Source organism: Melospiza melodia, chromosome 7, assembly GCF_035770615.1.
Source record: "Melospiza melodia melodia isolate bMelMel2 chromosome 7, bMelMel2.pri, whole genome shotgun sequence".
In the NCBI taxonomy this organism is placed as follows: Eukaryota; Metazoa; Chordata; class Aves; order Passeriformes; family Passerellidae; genus Melospiza; species Melospiza melodia.
This window is the reverse complement of record NC_086200.1, coordinates 27330487-27351577: the sequence shown is the minus strand read 5'-3', so window position 1 is coordinate 27351577 and position 21091 is coordinate 27330487. Positions and strand designations below refer to the sequence as shown.

The 21091-nt window shown below is 45.4% G+C and overlaps 1 protein-coding gene across 6 annotated transcripts in view; it reads right to left on the bottom strand.

The window, feature by feature from the left end:
• Nucleotides 1–21091, bottom strand: part of DOT1L (DOT1 like histone lysine methyltransferase) — a 94708-nt gene that overhangs the window by 49610 nt on the left and 24007 nt on the right. For all 6 annotated transcript variants that reach the window (XM_063160855.1, XM_063160860.1, XM_063160861.1 and 3 more), the window contains exons 5-8: nucleotides 17536–17764; nucleotides 14865–14959; nucleotides 12177–12239; nucleotides 2171–2226 (exon numbers count right to left, since the gene is read on the bottom strand). In XM_063160855.1, coding sequence (XP_063016925.1) covers nucleotides 2171–2226; nucleotides 12177–12239; nucleotides 14865–14959; nucleotides 17536–17764 — 443 coding nt within the window. The remainder of the gene's footprint in view (nucleotides 1–2170; nucleotides 2227–12176; nucleotides 12240–14864; nucleotides 14960–17535; nucleotides 17765–21091) is intronic.

The window sequence follows — 21091 nt, the reverse complement described above, 5'->3', positions numbered from 1 at the left end:
CAGAATCACTGGGTTGGAAGAGACCTTCAAGATCATCGAGTACAACCCAGCCCCAACACCTCAACTGAACCCTGGCACCCAGTGCCACATCCAGGCTTTGTTAAACACACCCAGGGATGGTGACTGCACCACCTCCCCGGGCAGCCATTGCAGAACTTTATCACCTTTCTGTAAAAAACCTTTTCCTGATATCCAACCTGAATTTCCCTTGGCACAGCTCGAGGCTGTGTGCTCTGGTTCTGTCAGTGCTGCTGCAGACAGAGCCCAGCCCCAGCTGAGCACAGGCACCTTTCAGGAGCTGCACAGAGTGATGGGGGCACCCCTGAGTCTCCTTTTCTCCAGGCTGAGCACCCCCAGCTCCCTCAGCTGTTCCTCACAGGGTTTGTGCTCCCAGCCCCTCTCCAGAGCCCTCAGGGGTGCTCAGGGTGGGGGTGTTGGGGTGTCTGCAGGGACAAGGCTGGATTTGATCCCTGAGAGTCCCTTCCAGCTCAGGATATTCCAGGATTCTATGAAGTGTAAAATCCATCGTGGCCTATTGTTCCCACATGAAGAACTGATTTCTTTGCAGGAAAATTCCCTTCCCAGCGCCTCCACACATGAAATGTGTTCAACAAGGACACAGGGAGTTTAAGAGCAGCACTCAAAGCTATTAAAAACCACGAATGAAAAAATTGTTTATGCACCAAGGGGAAAAAAAAAAGTTCTTCTTGCTACGCCTTGCTGTTGGAAATTTGGGAAACCCTGCCTGGCAAGTAAAGCTAGCAGGGGTTTCTTCCTCCTCCTTCCCATGTGCCAAAAGAAAAAAAAAGGCCTTGCAAAGGAGCCAAACATATTAATGGGACTAGAAAACATCCAGGAGAGGAAGGGGAAAAGCCAGAGGCTGCAGATGTGTTTTTATAGTGCTCACTCTGGCACAGGATGCTGTGAGTGCGTGCAGGGCACAGGAACCCCCCAATCCCCCTGGGCTCAGCCCTCATTCCAGGAGGCTTTGCCAAGCCCCAGCACAGGGATGCCCTGGAACACACAGGGAACCATGGCCTGGTAGCAGCCCCATCCCTGGAAGTGTCCAAGGCCAGACTGAGCAGGGCCTGAGGGGCAGGAAGCTGTCAGAGGTGGCACTGGATGGAATTTAAGCTCCCTTCCAACCCAAACCATTCCAGAATTCCCAGATCCTGCCCCAGAGCGAGGTGGAGCAGCACTGAGACACACAGTGAGTGCCATGCCACACAAACCAAACATCTCCCAGCACTTCTGGGTGCAGCCAAAGCTCCTGCAGCCAAAAATTTCTCTAAAAAAAATTTCAATCAATTCTGAGGAAAGTTGCCCGGGCAGCAGAGGATTGTGCACTTGGAATAACAAGCAGCAAAGCCAAACCCAAGTGTGCTGCAGGGCTGGGGCAAGTCTGTCCACAAATTAAAAGGCACCTCCAGAAGAAAGTGAGGGGCAGAATCCTGCAGGAGTCACCAGCCTGGCAGACGCCTCCTCAGGCTCTCACAACCAGAGCTTTGGGAGAAATCCAGAAATTGCCACAACTCTCAAAGCTTTCAGAGCCCTCTTTGACAACTGCCTTCCATTCCCCCACATAACAGGGTGGCCCAGAAGGCCATTTAAAAAATAAAGAGGTTTTTTTTCTAGCCATAAGGCTGAAAGAATGCAAAGCTTTAAAAATACAGATGACTTTTATTGCTTTTAACAAATTCACTCCCTTTCTGCTCCCAACCCTCTGCATTTAGTTCTCCACATAAATAAATCTTCAAGACAATTAGTTAAAATGAACTTACTATTTAAGTTGAAATAAACTCACTTGGGTCTTTTGCTTTTTAAAAGAGGGAAAGTGAGCCTGTGTGTCCCAATAGCAAAGAAAAATAGTTTTGCCAGAATCCCTGACATGAACTATAGGGATATGCAAAACAAATGGAGGTTTGTGCTCCTCTTATAAGCAGAATTTATCTTGAATACACCCTTGTATGGAATATCATGGGACATGCACTCCAAGCCATTCTTCTAGTCAGAAAACAGGATCTAAAGAGGCCACTGTAAGAGTTGGCAGATAGACTTTGGGTATTTGCTATGGAAATTCTATATAAAAAGCTGGCCAGCCTCCCAATTTCCATTATACAAACTCCCAAATATCCAACTCAGAAAGCAGCATTCAAGTGCTGTACTGTACCTTGTGTTTGCAATCCTCTCCCTCCATTCTTCTGAGAGGAAGTCACCTCTTTCCAGCTGAAACCAGACAAAGAACAGAAACACAGAAGGGTTAACAGGGCTCCCTCCAGAGAGGGACAAACAGGCTGCACCAGCTGACCCCACAACAACCAGGGACAAGTGGAACCTTTTGGAAAGGCAGAGGTGGAGCAGGAAAAGCTGACCCTGAGGTTTCTCCCTCCCTGCTCCCACCCTCAGCCCCTCTCCTGCATGGGAAGAAGAGGTTCTGCTCTGTGGAGAAGCCAAAAGTTCTGGCACTCATTGCAAAACTGCCCAGAAAATGCCTCCTGAAGGGCCCCAGGGCTGGGGACCCCCCCTCAGCACAGGGAGCTGAGCATGGACTGGGAACAGCTCCTGCTGGGAGCTCTGGCTCCCAATTCAGGCTCTTGCTGCACTGCATAAATAACAATCTGATTTTTGTGCTGCTAAATATAAACCCTGAGCACTTCTAACACTTTCAAGTTAGAAGTGAAGTAACATAAAGGGCGTGTTTGAAAATAAGTGTACAGTTCTGATTTCAGTGGTTGTGGAGCACCTTTCTGGTGACACCACATCAAGCCCAGGTGAGCACAGAGCTCTGGCACAGGCTGAAATTTCCTCAGTTGTGTTCTGGAAATGAGAGAGGAGCTCATGGGCAAAACCTCTGCTGTGTGAGGAGGGCTGGGGGAGGGAGATAAGAGGAGGAGAGAAAAAATAAGGTGCAAGTCTCTAATTAATGCTGCTGACACCCTTTGAAGATGAGGTTTGTGCCAGAACCTCAGGAACATCAAAGCAGCTGCTGAGGATCCTTTTCCTGCACTGATTCCTCTGTCTGGGAAGGAGGGAGGATTTCACATTTAATTCTCATCAGTGACAACTCCAGAGATGCAGACTCTGGAACAACTTCCATCCCTCAGGGCTGGGAGCATCCAAAGGGAGCTCCTGGTGCCACACAGGGACACAGGGGGGTGACAAACCTGCCTGAGCCACTGTGAGGGACAAAGCCACAGGTGCCAACAGGAATGGGGCTGCTTCCAGGAGAAATGAAGGGGAAAAGCACCACAAAATGTCCTGCAGTTCACAGGAGGGCTGAGAAAAATGGACATCTCAGGCAAGAGATCAAGAACTTTATCAAGAGCCTGAAGTGCCAGAAACTGAAGAGAGCAGGTAAGAGTAGCTGAAGTTATTCAGAAATACCTGTTCCACCAGCTGGGCTGGAATCAGAGTTAAAGCAGAATTAATTCCTGTGTTCTCCCACCTGTGGGAGGGGAAACACCCTTGACATTTCTGCTGTAATAAAACCAAAGGATGAGCTGGAAGCTGAACCTAAAGATCCAACCCAAAGACATCTTGTTGAGTACTGTCAGAATCCAAACCAGAGATTTAACACAAAAAAAAGTTCTAAGAAGAGTTTTTTCTCATATAAGGAAAGATATTTCTGGATGCCTATATGTGGACACCACCTCTAGATTGATTTTAAGAGATAATTTTGTCTCAGCCTGATCTATTCTTATACTGAACAGCTCCATGGTAGAGTAACCAAGACAAAGTCAAAGAAAACCCACATAACAGGCAATTGTATTTATTTTCTAACAATTTTTGCAAGTCAGCTCCTCTATGGCATCCTCCACACCACCAGTTTCTAAAGTCTCCACAGGGTTTTCCTACACTCACAGGGAAAGGAAAACATTGGGAAAAGCAGGAACCACAAACATCACAGTCTGCAAGAGAACAGAGAAGCAGAGTAACGTGAAACTATTTTGAAATGCTAAACTTCATCATAAAGGTCTTGAAATCCAACCTATGTGGCTGTAAGGCCTCACTTGGGTCCAGTTTCACTGTGTGTTTGCCCTGTCTGTGTGGTTAGAAAAGCACTAATAACCAAAATCTCCAGGTTTTAACCTGATATCACCCATGGAGGATGAACACTTTGCAAGCCAGAGCCATTTAACAATTCAAATGAAACACAGCCCAGCTTAAACACATCTATTTTTGTGTGGCACTGCTTCCCCAGCTCATGCTTAGCCAAGAGCCAAGGGAAGAACTTCTCCAGGAAAAACACTGGAGTACAGAAATAATCAAATGAGCAACTGTGGCTGGGAGAAAATGGGTTATTTTATCCCTCTGGAAGCAAGGCAGTGATTCCTGGGGCAGGGACTGAGCTGCCTGACCCTGGAACCAGGGGGTTATTTTATATTTAGCTCCTTACCCACTGTGCTGGGGCACTGATCAATAAATGAGCACTAAAAAAAGGAACGGAGCTCTTTACCCATCAACTGACACAGAGAATCCCAAAAAATCCCACTCAGCTTGGTGGTTTGCAATAATATTGAGAGTGAAACAAGAACTGGGAAGAAAAATCAGCTGATGAAGGAAAATCCAGTTTGCTGGAGCAGCAGAACAGGTCCATGCTGGGAGAAGGGACACGTCCACAGGGCCACACTCAATCTCTTCCTCCACTGTCAATAAATGATCACTAAAAGAAGGAAAGGAGCTTTTTACCCATAGAATGCCCAAAAATTCCCCCCAAAATCCCACTCAGCTCAGTGGTTTGCAATAATTTTGAGAGTGAAACAAGAACTGGGAAGGAAAATCAGCTGATGAAGGAAAATCCAGTGTGCTGGAGCAGCAGAACAGGTCCATGCTGGGAGAAGGGGACACATCCACAGGGCCACACTCAATCTCTTCCTCCACTGTCAATAAATGATCACTAAAAGGAGGAAAGGAGCTCTTTACCCATCAACTGACACAGAGAATCCCAAAAAATTCCCCTCAAAATCCCACTCAGCTCGGTGGTTTGCAATAATATTGAGAGTGAAAAGAGAACTGGGAAGAAAAATCAGCTGATGAAGGAAAATCCAGTTTGCTGGAGCAGCAGAACTGGTCCATGCTGGGAGAAGGGGACATATCCACAGGGCCACACTCAATCTCTTCCTCCACTGTCAATAAATGATCACTAAAAGAAGGAAAGGAGCTTTTTACCCATCAGCTCACACAGAGAATAAAAAAAAAATCCCACTCAGATTGGTGGTTTGCAATAATTTTGAGAGTGAAACCAGAACTGGGAAGGAAAATCAGCTGATGAAGGAAAATCCAGTTTGTTGGAGCAGCAGAACTGGTCCATGCTGGGAGAAGGGGACACATCCACAGGGCCACACTCAATCTCTTCCTCCACTGTCCCCTCCCTCACCCTGTTCCTCCTCTCTCTGAAACTTAATCTCCTTAGTGAATAATGAATGGAAGGGACCATCTGTAACACAGATATTTTCATCTGATTAGACAATGCAGGAGTTGCTTTATCTAACAGGATAATGAGCTCACAGAAATCGCCTCCAGAGCTGCTGCCTGCATTGCTGCTAAATTTAGAAGCCAGGCCAGGTTTTTATTCAGGTTTTTCAAGCAGCCACTGCAGGAATACACTCAGCAGCATCTGATTCCTGTAACTCTTCCTGCAACTGGAGGGAAAGCAGCAGGGCCCAGCCTGGGGGAGGCAGCCAGAAGTACACAGAGGGTTTGAGTTCAAGTGACTACAGAATAAATCAGGCTGCAATTTTGTGTAGAAATATGGCTTAAAAGGGTTTTTTTAAATACATAATTGTGGACAAAATAGAGTGGAAACACAGCTGGACAATTGGGGTTTATTTTAAATGAACTGGGCCTTGCTCTACAAAATTCATGTCCAAGCTCAGAACTTCCTGCACTAACAAGAACAATCCAGTGGGGAAGGTCAGAAGCTGAATTTCAAGGCTGCAGAACAATTTGGTGAGAAGACAGTGACTGCCCTTCTCTCCAAGGCATCTCAAACACAACTTGATTGTTTGCAGAGTTTGGGGGGTCCTGGGGTTTTGGTTATTTACATTCCTAGCAGCTTTCTTTCAATGGCAAGATGAAAAAATCATCTTGGAAGGATTTGGGGCAAGTTGCAAAAACATCATGAGGTTCTGAGTGCCTTGGACTGCTGCAACATGCAAAAAGGACAGAAAATATTTCTCAGCAAGATTCTACCAGCTGGGAAGGCTGGAGATGCTGAAAAGCTACAGAGATCATGATTTCCCAAGTAAGAAGGAACTGTTGAGTTGCACAAACCCAAACAAGCATGGAACACTCTGCAAAAGTCAACATTTCAGCAGATCACTTTCCAGGGAGAACCCTAAATCCATTTGAATTGGAAATCTCTAACTGTGCTGGGATTGTGGCTAAAAAACCTAAAAAACCCAGCACAACCCTGCAGGGCATCTCCAGATTTATTGCTGCCTTAGGCATCAGTTTTTCATTTACAGCAAGAGAGAATCACCATCCACAAAGTTCAGCCAGAGCTACAGGTGGGATCTGAAATTCTTCCCACTGAACTCCCACCAAGCCCTCCCCTCCTCCATAAAACCATCATGAGGTTTTGAGTCCCTTGGACTGCTGAAATGGGCAAAAAGGACAGAAAATATTTTTCAAGCAAGATTCTACCAGCTGGGAAGGCTGGAGATGCTGAAAAGCTACAGAAATAATAATTGCCCAAGTAAGAAGGAGCAGAGCAGGAGTTTGGGAAGGTCAGGCCCCTGTGCTGGGGAGGAGGGCTGGGTTCTCAGCCCAGTGCTGGCCAGGGAGGCTCTGTGCTGCTGGAACCATAAATTCACAAATTCAGGATGTCTCAGTGCAAACACTTGGCTCCCAAACCCCCAGAATTTCTGCCTGGAAAAGTACACATGGTTATTTTTAGGTCCTTGTTCTTTTCAAAAATAACCAGAGGCACGAATCCAAACCTCCAAAATGTGGCATCATTTCAAAGCCACAGGGGACGTTTGGAGGGATTTTCAAATGCCAAACCAGCAAATTTCCTGCTGAAATGGAGAGGTCAAAAATACCAGGAGCACACAGCTGGCTCATCCTGCCCTGAGAGCAGCTCCTAGAGCAAGAGGTTTTCACGTGCAGGTGACGTCAGTCCCCATCAAAAAGCAGCTCCTGGGCACTGGAACTCCCACACAGCCCCCTGCTTGTGCTCAGAACAGGAGAAATATTAAATAAAGCAGGCAGAAAAGCAGCCCAAATTTAGCACTGATGCTCAAAACTCACCCCTGATCCTCAGGGCTGAATCACCTGCAGGAAAAAGAAACTCCTGGGGTTTGCTGGGAGCAGACAGAGGCTCCCTCCAGCCCAAATCCCACCTCTAGGAATGCTGAGTTTGATTGTCACTGCCACCTCCTAAAGAAGCTTTTCTGGAGCAGGGCAGGAATTCTGTTATAACAACCCTGAGTAAATAAACACATAACTAAGCCTGGTTCTCAGCAGAGTCCAACATAGGACTGCAGCAACTCCCAGCTGCTCTGAGCTCAGCCTGGCATCCTTCAATTTGTTCTTGTTTTGTCTCCAACATTTGGAATTTTGGGACCTCACAAAGCATTTTCCAGAAAGACAAAGATGCTGGGACTTCCATTTCACATCTTCCTGTGTCCTCCAGGTATAGCATGGACAAGTCTGATCTGTGTTTTCTTCTCTCAGGAAAAGGGAAGGACAGACACTGAGAACTCAACCAAAACCTTTGGAATTTTGGGACCTCACACAGCATTTTACAGGGACAAAGTTTCCAGAAAGGCAAAGATGCTGGGCTTTCCATCCCACATCTTCCTGTGTCCTTCAGGTAGAGCATGGACAAGTCTGCTCTGTGTTTTCTCCTCTCAGGAAAAGGGAACAACAGGTCACAGGCACAGAGAATTCAACAAAAACCTTTGGAATTTTGGGATCTCACAAAGCATTTTGCAGGGACAAAGTTTCCAGAGAGACAAAGATGCTGGGACTTCTATTTCACATCTTCCTGTGTCCTCCAGGTACATTATGGAGGTCTTACATTATGGACAAGTTTGCTCTGTGTTTTCTTCTCTCAGGAAAAAGGAAGCACAGGCACTGAGAACTCAACAAAAACCTTTGGAATTTTGGGATCTCACACAGCATTTTGCAGGGATAAAGTTTCCAGAAAGACAAAGATGCCAAGCTTTCTATTCCACATCTTCCTGTGTCCTCCAGTAGTCTGCTCTGTGTTTTCTTCTCTCAGGAAAAGGGTCACTGAGAACTCAACAAAAACCAGAAAATACCCAAAACTTTCTCCAAGGGGAGCCCAGGAAGAGAAGAACTTTGTGCTACTCAGCAATCTCAGCCTCCTGCCCCAGATACCTGGAATGGCTCTGATTCTGAGGCCACAGGAGGATATTTACAGTTAGAAACCATGAAAACCCATCTGCTTCTTAATTGCCATGCAGGGTTTTAATTGGATGGCTGCACACATGCAGGAATTCCCCAAGACAGACTCACTAATTAACCAGGCCTAATGACCTTCCCAAAGTCTCCTGCTTCCTTCAGAGAAGTTTACTTGGAAAGAGTGGAGTAAAGTTAATCTTGGAAACTTCTGAGCTCCATGGGAAGAGAAAGAAGAAGATAAAAGGAGCTGGAACAAAGGGACTTGTGGTGGAAGTGGGACATTCTAGTCCAAAAAGGTGAAGTAGATGATGATGATGAAAAGTGCTAGAGGAGGAGGATCCTCCCCTTGGAATGCAGGAGAGAAGAGCAGAAGAATCTGATTTTCCCTAAATTGAGCAGGAATTGCACATTCCCAAAGAGCAGGGCATGGAAATATTCATTTAAGAGGATTATGAGACTCAGTGACCAACAACAGCTGGAGATCAGGAGCCTCCCAAGGCAATGCATGAGGAGCAAATCCCTCCCTCTCCTCTCGTGCCCCACATGGATCTTCCTCCCTCCAGCTGTGGCTCTGCAGCCTTGGGCATCCAAAACCCCCAGGGCACTTTGCCCCCTGCAGCTGGAGAAGTTTAATGAGCTTTTATCACCAAGTGGCTACAGAACAAATCAGGCTGCAATTTTGTATGGAAACATTCAAGAAGTTTGTTGGGGTTTTTTTTACAATTGTAGACAAAATATATCTTTTATATATAATTTGTGGACAAACACACCTGGATAATTGGGGTTTATTTTAAACAAAGGCACTGGGCCTTGCTCTCCAGCATTCATGTTCAGCACTAACAAGGGAAGGTCAGAAGCTGAATTTCAAGGCTGCAGAACAATTTGGTGAGGGGACAGTGACTGCCCTTCTCTCCAAGGCATCTCAAACACAACTTGATTGTTTGCAGAGTTTTGGAGGTCCTGGGGTTTTGGTTGTTTGCATTCTTAGCAGCTTTCTTTCAATGGCAAGATGAAAAATTCCTCCTGGGAGGATTTGGGGCAGGGTACAAAAACATCATGAGGTTCTGATTGCCTTGGACTGCTGCAACAGGCAAAAAGGACAGAAAATATTTCTCAGGAAGATTCTACCAGCTGGGAAGGCTGGAGATGCTGAAAAGCTACAGAGATCATGATTTCCCAAGTAAGAAGGAACTGTTGAGATGCACAAACCCAAACAAGCATGGAACACTGCAAAAGTCAACTTTTCAGCAGATCACTTTCCAGGGAGAACCCTAAATCCATTTGAATTGGAAATCTCTAACTGAACTGGGATTGTGGTGGTCAAAATATCCTAAAAACCCAGCACAATCCTGCAGGGCATCTCCAGGATTTATTGCTGCCTCAGGCACCACAGTTTTTACTTTTACAGCAAGAGAGAAACAGCATCCACAAAGTTCAGCCAGAGCTGCAGGTGGGATCCAAAATTCTTCCCATAGAACTCCCACCAAGCCCTCCCCTCCTCCAGCACCTGATTCTTCCCCAAACACTGATTTTTCATATGACTGCCTCTAACACTGGAGTGGAACTCACGAGTTGAGCTCAGCTGATGACAGATTATTTCAATTTGTGCTTATTTTGTCTCCAACATTTGGAATCTTGGGACCTCACAAAGCATTTTGCAGGAACAAAGCTGTTTTCCAGTAAAACAAAGATGCCAGGTTTTCAATTCCACACCTTCCTGTGTCCTCCAGCTGCATCATGAGCGAGTTTGCTCTGTGTTTAACAGTCACCTATAGCAGATGCTGCTAAGGAGTTCCTAAAGGAAATAAACTGCCTGGCAAAAGTCTGTTTGATGAATAAAAACCAAATAAAACCTGCCCTGTGTGCCTCCTGTAAAAGACCAAAATCTGTGTTCAAGCATCACTTCAAGGTGACAGGAAACCAACCTTCCTTCAGATGAGAAGTGCTGAAAGTGTTTAACTCTTCCCCAAAAAAAACTCAGATTGCATATTCAGGGAAATTTTACTCTAAACACTGCAGAAAACAGAGTTATAAAAGCCAAAGAACCTGGCAAAAATAAATAGCTTTGTTTCAATATAGCAGCAGACTCTGTCACTTGGAATGCTCAATATGGAAATGCTGCCTAAGGCAAGCAATATGCTTCCAATATTTTAGTCCAAGTTCCTCTCCTATTCCTTAAATTACCCAGCCCAGAAGCAGAGCATCCTCAGGAACAATTCCTTTCAAGTCATGCCAGCTGGGTGACACAATGGAAAAATGCCATATGGCCACTTCAGGAAAAGGAAAGCACTCCCAGGGCTCCCACAGCAGGAAGGAATTATCAACCCTGCTGCAGAGCAGGCCCAGCATCCCTGCAAGGGAATCCCTCTGTCCAGAGCAGGAACTGCAGCAGGGAGGTGCCAGGGGCAGGTGGGAGCATCTCCTTCCCTGCCTGCTTCATAAAGGAGAGTTGGAGAAGCTTTTCTGCAAGATGAGGGCACCAAGGGTCTCAGGAGACAGAAAACTGGGAAATAAAAACAGGACAGCTCCAATTGATCCCACAGTGATGGGATCCACATGGATCACACCAGCCCAGGGACAGGGCAGGGAGGGGAGAAGGGAAGAAGGGAAGGAGAAGGGAAGGAGAAGGGAAGGAGAAGGGAAGGAGAAGGGAAGGAGAAGGGAAGGAGAAGGGAAGGAGAAGGGAAGGAGAAGGGAAGGAGAAGGGAAGGAGAAGGGAAGGAGAAGGGAAGGAGAAGGGAAGGAGAAGGGAAGGAGGAAGGAAAAGGGAGGAAGGAAAAGGGAGGAAGGAAAAGGGAGAAGCGAAAAAGGAGGAAGGACAAGGGAGGAAGGACAAGGCAGTTCCCCAATGCTTGCTCACAGCTGGATGCAGCACACGTGGCCAGCTGCAGCCTCTGGGCAGTGACCTGGCTTCCCTGGGATATTTGGGAATATCCCTGATCCACTCAGGCTCTCCCCTGACCACAGGAAAGTGGCAGAAGCAGAAATAGATGAGTTTTCATAACCCCTCAATGGGTTCCTATTGCACATCCATCTCCTGACTGGGAGATGATTAAGCAGAAAGCAATTTTCTTAATGACAATTACAAAGGGAAAAAAAGGGGAAAGGAGAGGAATGGACAGGACAGTGCATGGATTTGCACGGGGCAAAACATCCTCAGACATAAAGAATCATCAAATTCCAACACAACCCTTACCCCAGGCAGGAAGATCCCCCATAATGATCCAATTACTCTTCCTGCTCCAGCTCCACCTTTGCAGCATCCAATTCCAAACCCAAACCACCCTCCCCTGAGAACCATCCAGCCTGAAATCTGTTCCTGGAGCTCTTCCTGCTCCAATCTCCACCCTCCCATCCCCTCCAGAACTGGGCCCAGGTGGCCACACCTTCCCCGGCCTGCAGAACCAAAGCTTCAGCTTTAATTTCCAGCAGGAGAGTTCAAAATCCCAAGAAGGAGCTGCCACACCTGGCAAACACCCCAATCCATGGAGAGAGGGAGGGGAAAGGGGATTTAACACTAACAGAAGGCTCATGGCAGCCCCAGTCAGAACAACATTTTAGAAGAATAGATCTTCCAAAAAAGTTTCTAGAAAGACCTGGAAGTGCTCCCAATAACACCACACCCCACATCAGGCAACACAAATAGAGGGTCTGAGTGGATAAATTGGAAACACCATCCCCAGGATCAATACAAGAACCAGGGAGCAGCTGTGCCTCAGCTGCTGCTGCCTGAGGGGAGGATGGAGGGGACTTTACAAACTCTGCACAGGGGTGTGGATCCCAGTCTGCAGCTGAGTGTCACTCACTGTGTATTCTGCATGTTTCTTCCCGTACCACTTCATCCATTTTCTGAACTCTCTGTCCATCGTCTGCAAGAGGGAAGAAAAGCAAAACCAGCCATGAGGACATGTCACATTTCCAGTTCCATCACAGCAATGGAGACACAGCTCTGAGGCACTCATGGATCCCCAGGAACTCTGTCTGCTTGTAGGTTTTTTGCCATGAACACTCCAAGGACAGGCAGACACAGAGCTCCTGCTGTTCAGTTTCCTTAAAAAACCAAACCCTCACTTTTTTAGGGCCAAAGCAAAGCTGGCATTTTCACCCCCTCCCTTTTCCATGAAATTCCATGTTCTAAGAAAAGCCCAGCACCTAAAAATAGCCCAGCATTAAATTATGGTGCATAATCCCACCAGGAGGAGGGGGGTGAGCCCAGCCTAAGCCCAGGGAGCAAAGGCACAGCCAGGACAAGGCCAGGTCTGCTGGGGTCACTCAGGAGGCAGAAAGCAGCAGGAAAAGCATCCCAGCAGCAAAGAGGGAGAATCCTGCAGCAAATCTGCTTCCCACAGACACTGAGAGTGCTTCAAACTGCACCTAAACATTTCAGGGCTGCTGAGCAGGGAGGGCTCTGCTGGTTTTTATTGTCCAAAGAAGGGAGAAGGGAACAAAATCCCATATCCAGGCAGCTCAGTGTCTCACACATCCCCACAGCACCCTGCCAGCAGCCTGGCCCAGCTGATCTTCAGGATTTAGCCAATATTTGGAGGTGAGTTTCCCTCCCTGGAGATATCCCAAAGCCACCTGGACACATTCCTGTGTCTCCTGCTCCAGGTGACCCTGTCAGAGGTCCCTTCCAACACAAACTACTCTGTGATTCTGTGTGAGGAGCCCAGCAGAAATTCTGATCCCTCTGAGAACTCAAGCTGATGGTTGATCAGCTCAAGAAAACTCTGTGTGTGCACAGGCATGTTTCATTTATTTCCTAAGCAGGAAAGCTCAAAAATCCTCAGTATTTCCATGTAGGAACTTCCATTTTAATTTATTAAGGCAACTTCACTGAAATAAATCTGTAACATTCTTCCTCTTTAGGTGAAGCTTTTCAAATGTTATTGTCAATCTATTATGGTACCCACAGATGTGGTGCCACAGCCAATTTAACTGGAAACTAAACCAAATTTCTTCCACAAATATTTGCAGGAAAAATGGGCTCTAACAGAGGCACAAGGCAGCTCCACACACTCTGACACTGCAGCAGCTTCTTGGTTGTTAAATCTGATGGGATTGAAATAATGCAGAATATTTTGTTAACTCAGTAATCTCATGGAAGACTGAAGTTACCCCAGCAGTAATTACCCCTAATTTTTCATTTGTGGGTCATTCTTTTGTTTGCTGTTTGCACCAAAGCCCTGTGTTTGCACAGTGACAAGAAGGGGCATTAGTAAAAGTGAGAATTTCACTTTTCCTTATAAAGCTGATCTCTAAGTTTCATGGTAAACACAGAGGGGATTCCTGGTGTTGTAAATGCCCCAAAGCAAAACCAGGATGTTCACAGAGAGGGACTGCAGAGTCCTCCAGGTAAAAACTTCCACTCAGTCCTGGCAGGGGAAATAAAGTGGATTTGTAGGTCCTTGACTGATCATCCTCACCACTGTGTTTATGTATTTTTGCCCATATCACTGAAGAGAGGGATCAAAGAGTTTTATTTATTCTCTCCCTCCACGAGGGATAATTTTCCAGCTCTTCAGGCTGGATCTGTGTTTTGACAATTCAGAGGGATCAGTTTCTGTTCAGGCTACTGAAGGAAGCAAACTTCTTGTGGTAAGCCATGACTGACCTTCCCCGTTTGCTTGTGGCCTCCAGGTTTGCCTTGAACTCATCATCTGTGTGTGTCCCATTGGCACAGGATTAGAGATGTAAAGAAACCTCACTAAAGAAGCCTTTAACATAAATATTAAAATATACTAAAGAGGCCTGACTAATCATTATCAAACAATCATGGAATGGTTTGGGTTGCAAGGGACCTTGAATACGATTTAATTCCACCTGCCATGGGACACCTCCCACTGTCCCAGGGTGATTCAAGCCCTGTCCAACCTGGCCTTGGACACTTCCAAGGATTAAGGGGCAGCCACAGCTGCTCTGGGCACCCTCTGCCACTCTCATGGCAAATAATTCCTTCCTAATCTCTAATCTAAATCTCCCCTCCTGCAGCTTCACGCCATTTGATGGTTTTCCTCACTAAGGTGCCTCCTAAACAGACACCAGCACAGGCTCAGAAGGAATTCTGGTGGTTTAATCACAGAAAAAGGGGCATCACCACCATAGCAGAGACATGGCCTTTAAAATACTTAACACTAATTGTTTGGTGAATTTATTCCTGGATTTGCTGCATGCTGTGGCCTCTGGGAGCTGCATTAGAGCCATTCCAGACATGGAACGACTGCAGGTATTTGGGAGAAGCTTACACTGCACTCCCCTTTGAACAGACCCTGGCATTATTGTAAAAGAGCTTTCAGGCCTGAAATCACTCCAGAAAGATGCTTCTGAACACTCCAGACTGGACACACTTCTTTCCTCAAGCCCATCCTTGCATGGCTGGTATTTCACAGCTCCAGGACAGGCTGAGCAGAGCAGCAAAACCAGCAGGGCTGGAATTCTGCTTTTCCTGCAGCAGAGAGTCCCTGGCCCAGCAGCAGCACCCTCAGCTCACTCACCTCAGCATACTTGGCTGGAATATCAGCTTTCTCCACTCCATAGTGATGTTTGCAGTTTGTGGCTGCAGCCACCTGAAGCACCACCTGCCCCACACCTACAGGGAAGGAACAAAAACCCCAGAGCTGAGAAAAAAAAAAAAAACATTGCCAGGAGATAGAGGCTTTGAGAGCACAAAAAAGCAGCAGGGGAACTGGGGACAGGGCATTTTTAAAGTCATTCCTACTGCCCTGGTGCTGCTCAGCCCCAAAACCAGAGTGAGGAACACCTGATTGATCTCTGGGGACAGCAGAATAAAGTCTCTGCCATAGGCCTGGGACTCAGCCTGCAGCACTCCCAGATATGATCTGCTTTAACCTTCCTGGACAAACAATTGTGAGAATCTGTGGAGGTTTTGTTTCCCTCCAGATGGAAAAGAGTTTCTTAGCTCTCTCTAAGAGTTTCTTAGCTCTGATATCTTTCTAAAGGTCTCATCTGAGCATCAGTCCCTGACACGAAATTTCAGTCAGTCCCACGGAGAGGGGAAGTAGAGGTAAGAATATCACTGAGGAGCCTGTATGTGTATTTATTTGTTTATTTATTTATTTATCTATATATTTATATCCATATATTTTATTTATCTATATATTTAAATATTTATATATTTATATTATTAATTGTTTATTTATATTTACTATATATTGTATGCTTATATTATACAATATTATACTATATTATACTATATTATATTATATATCAATATATAATACATATTATTTATTTATTTTAATATATAATATACCATATACTATATATCAAATACTATATACCATATATAATGTATAATGTATTAAACTACATTTTATATATTGTATATTATATATGGTATATAATATTCTATACATAATACATATTATTTATTATTATATTTTATTTATTTATATAAAGATGTCTATTTTTTCTACATTATCAATATATTATATATATCCTATAGCTAATATTATATAATATACTATATTATTACAATATATTGTATGTAATATAGTATGTATATTTATTATATATGAGTATATTTTATATTTTATCATATGTATACTACATTCTTATACTTTTTGTCAGTATACTATTTAATATTGAATTATTCTACAATCTATTGTTTTACTATGTCTTACATAAATAATAAATATCTATACATAAAACTGTTTAATATTTAAATATACTTTCAAATTCAAAATATAATTTTTTAATCTATTTTTCCCCCAGAAGTCCTGTATCATACCTAACACATTTAAACACAAACATACTTGTTTGTGTTTAAATGTGCTAAAACTTCAGAACACACCAAGCAAGAGGGGAAATTCTTATTACTCCTTTCCTGTTCTGAACCAGATTTACCAAGAAAAAGAACATTTTCTTACTCAGTGTCTCTGTTGCACATGGGCTTGAGTCATACCTGGTTTCCTCACCAACCAGACACATCCATTTCCTTTTAAAACTAGACTCTTGCAGATATGGGTTAGATTTTGTGGGTTTCACAACCGTTCAAGTAAACTATAAAAGCTTTTTTGACACACTGACAAGTCAGAGGTAAAAAAACCCTTCATTTTCAGATTCCACACCAAGTGTTTCACATAGGAAGGATCAAGAAATCCAATTTTCAGATATGAAAGGCACAAAGCAAATCCAGAGAAAACAGATGAATCCTCAGGAATGCAACTTGATGGGTCAAACATCATTTTTAACATTTCTTCTTCTTCACAAGTGTATCCAACAATAGCAACACAAACACAGGGGTTTGTAACAAGGGTTTATTGCATTGCAGGCTGATATTTCCCTGCCACCAGAAAAGAGGTCTGAGGGGTTTGTCTGGTCCATTTAATCCTGGCATAAAAAGCAGGAGCATCTTTGGGGATTATCTGGAAAAGATGCTTGTGAAAAATGTGTATTTTATGATTGGCTTTTCACAAATATTAAAATTAATATTATATGTGTTGTGTTAGAAAGTGATGCTTTATTGGTCTTCTTGAGTACTGTGTTAAATATAGTTTTAGATTATAACATAGGGCTGGAGTGCAGACTATGCTATGTGGGATACTTTTTTTCTAAAGAAAGGACTCACACCAGACAACAGCCACAGGACACCTGAAGCTTTCAGAGAAAGAAATTTATTGCTCCATTATCAGGAGAAACAAACTTCTTCCCATCTCACTCAGCCATGAAGATGCCAGTTAGGGTTAAGAAGAAGTTGAAGATGACCAGACAGAGTTCTGTATTTGAATGGAATTTATGCATCATGTATGAGGTGTATGAATATGCAACAGGTTATTGTTTTTAAGGGTTAATCCTCTGTTAATGTGGGTCCTTTTTCAGGCTTATGTTGCCCAGAAAAAGGTACCTGGACTGTCCATAACTCTTTGTTTCTATTGTCTCCTATTGTCCTAATCCAAATTGTCCAAAATTATTAATACTCTAATTATATTGCTATTTTTATAACCATTTTATTACTATCAAACACTTAAAATTTTAAAAACAAGTGATCGGCTTTTTTCACAATGCTTATCCTGTAACTCAACCCTCAGCCCTGGGGGCTGTGTTAGAGGATAAGCCCATATTTGGCTTCCCAAATATGAGGTTTTTAAAGTATAAAGAAAAAGAGAAAAAGCAAAGCAGAAAAAGGAATTGTTGCTCACTTACCACTGCCCAAGTCAACGAACAAATCATCCTCTGTCATTTTAATCTCATCGATCATTTGGGCCACCAAGTCGAAGGAGGTTTCTCCGTAGACCTCGGGCGAGAAGGGCTCGTAGTTGTTGAGTTTCTCAGGGTCAGTGACCGAGTGGTTGTAGACCTGCTGCAGGATGTGCCTCAGGAGCCCGTTGGAGGGACGGGTGTTCAGCTTCATGGGCTGTGTGGTCCCCTTCCACTGCAGGGACACAGATGGGTCACGAGATGGTTGGACCTACGCTGCCTCATACAGTCTATAACAGCCAAACACTTCACCACAGGTTGGCAGAGATGGTGGGACCACTTGAGATGGTTGGACCTACGCTGCCTCACACAGAGTCTATCACAGCCACAACCACTTCACCACAGGTTGTCAGGACCCAGAACATCCCTCTGGCTGTCCTGAGCTGTTGTGGTGTGCTGTAATGTCCCATTTTAGACTTCCAGGTCACCTCCCAGGTGTGCCTATACCTCTTCCCCCTCACCCCCTTGCTGAGTGAGTCCTGTCATTCGGGCTTAACATTCCAGCAAGGCGTCGTGTGCTTGGTCAAGTTCAAAGGATGCCCCTCAGGCCCAGGGGTCATTGGCCTGTCTGGGTGTCATCTTCCCCTGAGACCCTGCCCCTCTCACCTGGTTGGGGCTCACCTGTACCTCCCCTCCCCCTGTCCCTGAGCTTAAAAGGTGATCAGACCATGCGGTCATTATTCTGTTGGAGCAGTTGCTCACGTTCAGACCTCTGTAACCATGGAATAAACCTCTGGATATAAACCCTCCAGCAGAATCCATCTCTTTTTCCTCTTCACCATCGCCTGAAGCCATTCCTCCTGAGGTAAACAGAGTTCCTAACAAGCCTGGAGTTGTTCAGTGCCCAGCTGCAATCTCCAGCAAACCAAGGTATCTCTGGGGTGATACACCACAGTCGCTGCCTTTGGCCCAGCAGCGAGGGTCAGACTGGCCCAGGCACTATCTAACTGGTAATACTGGGATTCATACTCCAATATTGAGCAGCCAAGACCCTTACACAGAGCCCAAAATGCCCCTGTGGGTTTGATTTTGACCCATGGAGCAAGTTACCAACCTTAGATGAAGATCTGCAAGCAACGACAAATTAAGTAGAATGACAGCAAATTTATCACAGGGTGAAAAAGTAGATTTTTGGGCTTTTGGTATGGGGGTTAAGGAGGAGAGATGGAGGGAACTGGGTGTGCCAAGCCTTTCTCTTTCTTCATCTTGGCCTCCATCTTCTGCTGTGATGGTGGCACAGGTTGGGAATGGCAAATATCAATAATGGCCAGAGCAACGAGCTCCAGTGGTGTTGGAATTCAGGATATCCCTGTGGCTGTCCTGGGCTGCCAAGGCCTCTGCTAGGGGACTCAGAGAGAGACCCTGGCACAGAGCCCAAAATGCCCCTGTGGGTTTGATTATGACCCATGGAGCAAGTTACCAACCTTAGATGAAGATCTGCAAGCCACAACAGTTTCACTATCATTTTACTTGATTTATCATGGGTTGAAAAAGTAGATTTTGGGTTTTTAGAATAGGGATTCAGGGGGGTAAGATGGAGGAATCTGGGCATGTCCAGCTTTTCTCCTTCTTCTTGGCCTCCATCTTCTGCTGTGGTGTTGGCACTTTTAGATTGGTTTAGAGTAGAAGCTCACTGTCTAACAGAGGTGACAGGTACTGGAAAGTTATTGTAAACATTGTATATGTAGTTTTTAGTATAAAGACATAACACTGCCCTGGGGGCAGGCAGAGTGCCTGGAACTGTCCTGCTGGATGGACCTCAGCAGGGCAGGAGAATGAATTTTATAGATAAGATACAATAAACAACCTTGAGACCGAGAAATGAAGAGCTCTGACTCCTTCTTCAAGCACTGGGCTGGGAAAAGAGACTTTCCAACTTTTCTTGGGGTCACTCTGACAAGCAAGAGACCCCAACAACAGGTGACAGACAAATATCCCCTGCATCACTAAAGCCTTACTTAATATTCACACAATATTTTAATTGCAAGAGCAAATCATCTCTTTATCCATCTATAACAGTGATGTATGGTTATGTTATTGGAGTTTAGATGTCCTCTGTTCTCCCATAGTTCCCTTTCCCCCCTGTGTTGTGACCATCAGACAGCCTGGGTTGCCTAGGACAGGTATAAGAAGGCTGCACAGGTGTCCCTTGCATGGGGCAGCTGGGAATGGAAAAGCTTGGGGGTGCTTAGGGGGTGCAGCATGGCAACACCTGACCTCCAATCCAGTTACAAAGCAGTCTCCACTGATAAATGGCAAAGAAGAGATGACTGACAGACTTTGGGAGGGTTGATGCAACCCCCAGGGGTATAAAAGACTGAGCATCAATCTTGAAGATGAACCAGCCATGTGGTATGCACCAGGGGCACTTCCCAGTGCTGTGAATTTTCCCTTAGAGAGTCCTTTTGTTGTATTTTTGTTAAGGTTGAATAAACCTTTTTTTAAATTTTCCAAGTCAACAGTTGTTTCTCATAAGGGGGATGAGGGTGAACCCACAGTGGGGACAAGGAAGTGGCACCAAACCCACTGAGGAATGAGGGACAGGTCCCTCCTAGCCCCTCACCCTCAGCTTGGGCTGCAGCTGCTGCTTAAAGATAAAAACAGGGAATGGAACTGGAGCCAGGCTGGCAGAGCTGGGGGTGCTCACCTGGACAAGAAAAGGCCCTGGGGAGAGCTCAGAGCCCTGTGCAGATCCCAAGCCCTGTGACTTGAAGCCAAGGGATTTGAGCAGTGCCCGTGATTTCAGTGAGAACAGAAATGGGTTCAGATGTGTTCAGTCCTTGGGGAAGCAGGGCTGGAATTGGGGACTGAAATAATCTGCTTTGCTTCTGTGCTGGGAGAGCTCACCTGGACAAGAGAAGGCTCCAGGGAGAGCTCAGAGCCCCTTTTGGGGCCTGAAGGGGCTCCAGGAGAGCTGCAGAGGGACTGGGGACAAGGCCTGCAGGGACAGGACACAGGGAATGGCTCCCACTGCCACAGGGCAGGGCTGGGTGGGAGATTGGGAATCAGGAATTGTGGAATCCATCCCTGGAATGGATTTCCCAGAGCAGCTGGGGCTGCCCCTGGATCGCTGGCAGTGCCCAAGGCCAGGCTGGGCAGGGCTGGGAGCAGCCTGGGACAGTGGAAGGTGTCCCTGCCATGGCAGGGGTGGCACTGGGTGGGCTTTGAGGTCCCTCCCAACCCAAACCTTTCCGTGATTCTACAGAAATTGCACAGCAGCAGTTGCTCTGCACTTTGTCACTCTTCAATTAACAGGTAATTTCACAGGTGATAAAGGGGAATTTAAAGAAATGGAAAAAACAATTGTCAATGTAAAGTACAACACTTTGGGGTGGGTGTAAAGGTTTGTTCACTCCTTTTTCCTATCCCCACTGAACTGATGTTGACTGTCAACACAAGAACAGGTTAATTCTGCTCCAGGAGCTGTCACATGGGAGGGATCAGATGCACTCAGACAGGGAGTGGCAGGAAAGAGATGGAAATCAAGCTTCCTTTCTTCTTC